Source organism: Myxine glutinosa, chromosome 2 (assembly GCF_964187855.1).
Source record: "Myxine glutinosa chromosome 2, kmMyxGlut1.1, whole genome shotgun sequence".
Lineage (NCBI taxonomy): Eukaryota > Metazoa > Chordata > Myxini > Myxiniformes > Myxinidae > Myxine > Myxine glutinosa.
The window spans coordinates 76,322,891-76,329,254 of NC_136262.1; the positions used below are offsets into that span (position 1 = coordinate 76,322,891).

General features: G+C 48.0%; 1 protein-coding gene across 1 annotated transcript; it reads left to right on the forward strand.

Annotated features, from left to right (window-relative positions):
- Positions 1–2,908: 2,908 nt before the first annotated feature.
- Positions 2,909–5,604, forward strand: LOC137429258 (uncharacterized). Its single transcript, XM_078772789.1, has 4 exons — positions 2,909–3,026; positions 3,159–3,622; positions 3,858–4,472; positions 4,611–5,604. The coding sequence occupies exons 1-4, from the start codon at positions 2,927–2,929 to the stop codon at positions 5,457–5,459; spliced, it is 2,028 nt and encodes a 675-aa protein (XP_078628915.1). The 5' UTR covers positions 2,909–2,926; the 3' UTR covers positions 5,460–5,604.
- Positions 5,605–6,364: the final 760 nt, after the last annotated feature.

The window sequence follows — 6,364 nt, forward strand, 5'->3', positions numbered from 1 at the left end:
GCGGAAAGGGAAGTTAAACAAATGGGGCAGCAGATAGAGGGGGTCAGAATGGGGGTAGAAACTAAACTGGATGCTCACAGGGAGGAAATGGAGCAGATGAGGGTGGCATCTGGGCAGGAGATGCAAGTGATGGGAGAGGAGATCAGAAGAGGTGTGAGTGAGGAGGTCGGAGGAGTGCGCGAGGAGGTGAGGCACTGTAAGGAGCACATGGAGAAGGAGGTGAGAAAGGGGACTGTAAAGTTACAAGGGGGCATAGAGGACCTGACGCAGGAGGTGGAACAGCTGACGGAGGGACAAAAAGGATTAACGGAGCAGGTTCAAAGGAACACTGCGGTATTAGGAGGGTTAAAAGCGACACAAAATGACCTAAAAAATGACTTGGTAGCGACGAAGAGGGAATGTCAGATGGTACGTGAGGGACTGACAACGAGGTTGGACGAGGTGACAGAGGTAATGGAGACGAAGGACCGGCAGGTGAGGACGCACATGGAAACGGTCAAGGTAGCCTTGGAGGACGAGCTTGAGGAGACGTACCGGGAAATAAAAGAGGTGAAGCAGAAATTAGAAGAAGTGGAAGAAGGGGTGAGCGAAATTAAGAAGCGACGGAGAGGGGATAAGAAAGAGATAAAAGAGGAGATAAAAGATTTGGTCCAAAGTCTGTGTTCGGATCGTGATGATGTGCTCATTAACCGGATGAGGGATTCGCAGGTGATGGAGGAGAAGCGAAGAGGAAGAGGACCCAGTGTAAGTGGTGACCAATATGGTCGTGCGTATGATGCGCCAGGGGATTTAAGAAGCTTGGGGGTCGAGATGGACCCGGGTGTTCGTGAGAGGCCGTTGGTGAAGTGTGCGACAGGTCTGGTGTGCGAAAAAGGAGGTGTGCGAGAAAGTCCGACTCTGGGGTGTGTGAGGAAAAAGTGCGTGCCAAGGAGTGAGGGTGCTGGCGAGAGTGAGTCGGTCGTAGCGCGTGTGCGAGGGAGCACATGGAAGCACGGTGTGGTAAATGTTACAGAGGGTGTGACGGGAGAGTGTGCGCAAGAGTGTGCGCGAGAAAGGTGTGTGACGGACAGGTGCATGGGGAAAGAGTGCGCTGTCAAAGGCAAGGAAGAATGCACGCCTGTGGTGAGTGTTACAGTGGGTGTGACGGAAGAGTGTGCGCAAGAGTGTGCACGAGAAAGGTGTGTAACGGACAGGTGCATGAGGAAAGAGTGCGCTGTCGGGAGAAAGGGTGAGTGCGTTGTCAAGAGTGGAGGTGAGAGTAGTAAGAGTGACACGGAGCGTGAGTTGGTTGTGACAGGTGAGAAAGGAAGCACACCTGGAATGGTAGAGCGTGAGTGGGAATGCACGCTGGAATTGGTAGTGAGGCACGTGGTTGGGTGTGCGAGTGAGGGCACACCTGTGATTGTCACAAAGGAGGTGACCGAGAAAGGGGCGCGAAGAGGTGTGTTGGTGAGGTGTGCGACCAACGAATGTGTGCCAAAGTGTTCGGTGGTCAGGTGTGTGACCAAGGCTGGGAGTGGAATGAGTGTACCTGGGTGTGTTAGAGAAGGTACGACGAGGAGCATGGAGACGGCTGGATATGTGAGCAAGGAACGGGCTGCGGGGTGTAAGCATGCAGGTGAAGCATCGACGTTAAACGGAGCAGCGGTTAGAACGACTTATAGCCGAATCGGGCCCTCGGTGCGTGCCGGGCTTCGCGTGCCGCGAGAACCAGCGGGGATCCGAGCCACGGCGGGTTCGAAAGGACCGCCGTGCGCGATCCACGCTGGGCCTCGCTTTGAACGGCCGCGTCTGTGCTCCACTAGGCGGAGCGGGCAGCCCGATAGGAAGGATCGTCATGGCGACCACTTTTTGTTGAGACATACCGGCAGGTCGAGATCGGGCCATGGGATGGCTCCACGCCGAGTAGTCTAGTAGGAAGACTAGGTCCCCCTGCACCCCCGGAGATATACTTCTAATCAGTGTTTCTAGATTGGAAAAAATGTGTAGAAAATGACTAGCTATGGCCCCAAGCTGAAAAAATGTCCCACATACCATTTTTATGCAAATTACTGCTGCCATTATCAAAAAAACGATTTTTGACATATCTCAGCCAATATTGCAGATAATTGAAAAATGAAGGTGTCTAGACCCATGTTTTGAAGGGCATAGATCATGATAGAACTATTCATAACATGATTACATGTGTCTATGGTATACTAGTATGCATATTAATGCTGTAATTACAAAATAATCAGTTTTACAAATGATAAGGATACGTTAATACTGCAGATAACTTAACATGGTACATAAGGGGTCTAAACCCAGGTATTTTCAAGGTTAAATGTCAACAAGATGCTCCTGAGTCTTGCATAGGGGCGGGACATTGGCAGTAACATTGGTACCACTCAACTTTTCTTCCCACCATTGACTTTGTATTGCGAGAGATTTTCACTTGCTTATTTAAAGGTTTCTCACCCAGCCCACGTAAAATCTACCAACTCCTGCTGTTAACTCCCAAACATATTTTTTTATGTTATCCAATCACAGTGCAGAAATGACAGACTAGAGATCCAAATTAGTGCTGCTATAGCTGCCATTTTACATTTCCATCCATGTAACATGCGCGCTCGCGCGCTCGTATCAATTGGTAATGTCGCGCGCTCGTATCAATTGGTAACGTTGATGTTATTGAATACCTCAGTTGAAAGTTCAGTCTTCCATTCCATCTGTGTGTTGTTCTTGGTATTCATCCTCCAATCTAGCCAGGTAAGATGCTAACTATAATGTTACTCACACTCTTGACTTCAGTTTCTGCATGAAATCATAAACAGGCAGAATAACAGCTGAGCCAGCTAGCACCATGTTAGCTAACGTTGGCTGTTGGCTGGAAGTCCACCTGACAAATCTGGAAAGCACGCACCCAGGGGCCAAGGACCTGCTTACTATGGGTGCAATCGCAGTGGCTCGCTCGATGATACCAGGGGCACTCAGTGCTGTCGACAAGACAATGGAAGAAACGTTCATGCGCTTTGCTAAATCATCAGGTACATCATTTTCTTTCAGTACATTATACATTTGAAACTGTAGAAACCAGCTTTATATGATGTAAACTGCTCTTACAAAACATTTCCCTTTTAATGATTGGGTTATGCAATTAAAATATGTTCACTTTTCAGGTGGCTTTGCTGGCCTGTACAGTCAGTTTGGGGCATACCAGAGATGGTGCCGAACAACCACAGCACGGGCACAGTTCTATGAAAAGACCCTTGAGATGGTGGATCTCATCGATGACCCAGACTGCCCAAGAGCAGGGAGACATCGTGAACTAGAGAAGGCAGAGATCAGAAAAGGCGAGGAGGCCGTTCAGCGAACCCTAACTACTATCAAGAACTTCACCAATCCGTTCACCATCATTGATAAGGACAAACTCTACTGCCTGGCCTCTGGTGCTCCCGTCCCCATGGATGTTGAGATGGATGTGTTACAAGCAGAAGCTGTGGGGAAAGCTGCGAAAGCTGACTTCATCAGGCGCCTGGAAAGCGGAGAACCTGAGAGCTTCTTCAACCCAATCAAGAGAAAGAAACTCAAGACCATGGAGGCTAGTAACAAGAAGATCACACTAACATCCTCACAGGGCAAGGTAAGGATGTAATCCAATACCCAAGTGCTTTTGTATTTTATGTTGTATTTTTAAATGGCGTCCTGTACATGCTATATTGAGATACAAGATTGAACTCCAAATTTGTTTATTAAAGACAGTGCACATCAATGAACAATGTAAAGATTGTAAATATGCCAATTTATAGCACATGAATAATTTTCACCTGTAGTCCTTCCTGTAGTACATATCAACCAATCACCATTTATCATTCCAGGTCATCCAGTATCAGGAGCAAAGCAACCTTGCATTCCTGCTCCTTGTCAAGTCTCAGAGTCAAGATGAGCCATTAGACCTGGGAGAACTCATGAAGTACTGCCTGATGCCAGTGCCTCCTAGCCTTGGGACACCAGATGGGTTCTTCTGCAAAACCAACAAAGCCTCCATTCTGCACTACCTTTTAGAGGACACCACACCACAAGATCTGCAATACCCCAAGGATGCCCTGTTCATCCAGGATGGAATGGCGCTGCTGCATACCCTTGCCAACCTTCCCCCAACATGTGGTGAGATATGCTTGCAGGTGCTTGATCAGATGGTGGCCAAGCAGCACTTTCTGTTCTCCACTGACAGTTACCATCCTGAGTCAATCAAAGCGCAGGAAAGGCTGAGGCGGGGCAGCTCAGAGAAGATCATTCTGGCTGGACCAGCAACCAGGAAGCCATATGACTTCAAAATGTTCCTTGCAAATGACGACAACAAAAAGCAGATGTGCCAGCTTCTTCTGAAAGTGTGGAGTGGACAAGAGGCAGCTACCAGGCTGGAGAGAACAGAGATGGCTGTGCTGATCGTGGAGGGGAAGGCCCACCAACTTGCCTCAACGAATGGCAAGGTAAAATTGAAAGCCCTTCGTGAATGGCGATTCAATTTGTAATTTTTCCTGAAAAAAAGGTGATTACCTGTGATGTTTGTCTAGATCTGAAACTGGCAGTGACTGGTGATTGAAATGCGGTGCCTTTTTGTGTTTCAGGTCGAGGTACGTGAACTCCCCACGATCTACAGCAACCAGGAAGAGACTGATACCAGGGTGGTTCTGTACCTCCATCATGCTGCTACCATCGGATACAAGAACGCTGTAGTCAGAACACCGGACACAGACATCCTCCTGATCCTGCTCCACCATGCCCACAACATCAAGCTGACGGTGTACCTGGATACAGGGTCAGGGAAGCATCGCCAACTTGTCAACGTCTCTGAGCTGGCAGAATCCCTGGGAGAGGACTACTGTGCCACTCTCCTGGGGTACTATGTGTTCAGCGGAGAAGACTGCACCAGTGCCTTCAAAGGGAAGGGAAAAGTCGGGCCCTTGAAAAAGCTGGAGAAGAATCCCAGGTTTCACAGGGCATTCGGTGAACTGGGTGACAACTGGGATGCCAACCCTGAGGTGGAGAGGCAGTTAGAAAAATTCACCTGTGTGATGTACGGCCAGAGTCGCGAGTCATCAGTGGACATTGTCCGTGCCAAGCTGCTACGAAAAATGGTGGGAGAGGACAAGACCCTCACATCCAAGTCCAAGGTTGATCTGGCTCGCCTTCCTCCATGCCAGTCTGCCCTGAAGCCGCACATCCAGCGTGTGAACCACCGCGTAGCATTGTACAAAAGAGCCGATCAACCTATCATCGAAAAGCCAAAACCTTATGAGGAGCAAGGATGGATAAGGACTGATGAAGGACTGTTGAAACCAATGTGGTCCAGTGGTCCCATCCTACCAACCTCACTGGTGGATCTTCTGAACACAGGAGAGCACGAAGAGGAGGAGGAAGAGGAAGGAGAAGAAGAGTTTGACTCTGACGATTTCGATGAAAATGATGATGACTGACTCAGTGTAGAATCACTAATGCTAATGATGTTTATCTAAAACAAGCAAGAGAAGAGTGGTCACATTGAGTGCTAGGACTATTTTGACAGTTGTAATATTTAGAAAAATAAAACTTTGTGTTAACGTCTGTGTAGACGGACCTTAATATGAGTCTATTATTTCGTAAAACTGTGATTATTTTGTAAATAAAGCACTAATTAGCATACTAGTATACCATAGACACATGTAATCATGTTATGAATAGTTCTATCATGATCTATGCCCTTCAAAACATGGGTCTAGACACCTTCATTTTTCAATTATCTGCAATATTGGCTGAGATATGTCAAAAATCGTTTTTTTGATAATGGCAGCAGTAATTTGCATAAAAATGGTATGTGGGACATTTTTTCAGCTTGGGGCCATAGCTAGTCATTTTCTACACATTTTTTCCAATCTAGAAACACTGATTAGAAGTATATCTCCGGGGGGTGCAGGGGGACCTAGTCTTCCTACTAGACTAGAGGTGGTGCGTGGGATCTCGGGCCGGGTAAGCCCCCGTCCCTGCCCCGAATGCGGGACGTATCCAGCCGCTGGCACCAACCAACCCGCATTCATGGCTTGGCTGTACGCAGCCGAGCATTAGAAGTTAATTGGCGCACCGAGAGGCATTAGTGAGTAGACTGGGTGATGAGGTTAGTGTTTTGGCCCCAAAATTAGAGAAAAACAAAATTTGATGATTGGCAAAGGATTGGCAGTAATGATTGGCAGATGATGGGTAGTGAGTGGCAAATTTTTGATTTGTTGAAATTTGATGTGCAAAATTGGTAGTGAGCGATGGGCCCGGTGGGTAAGGGTGGCATCCCTGCCACCCTTCCCATGGTGGGGCAAAGGAGCTATAGTTTATGGGGTGTATGGCAGTGAAA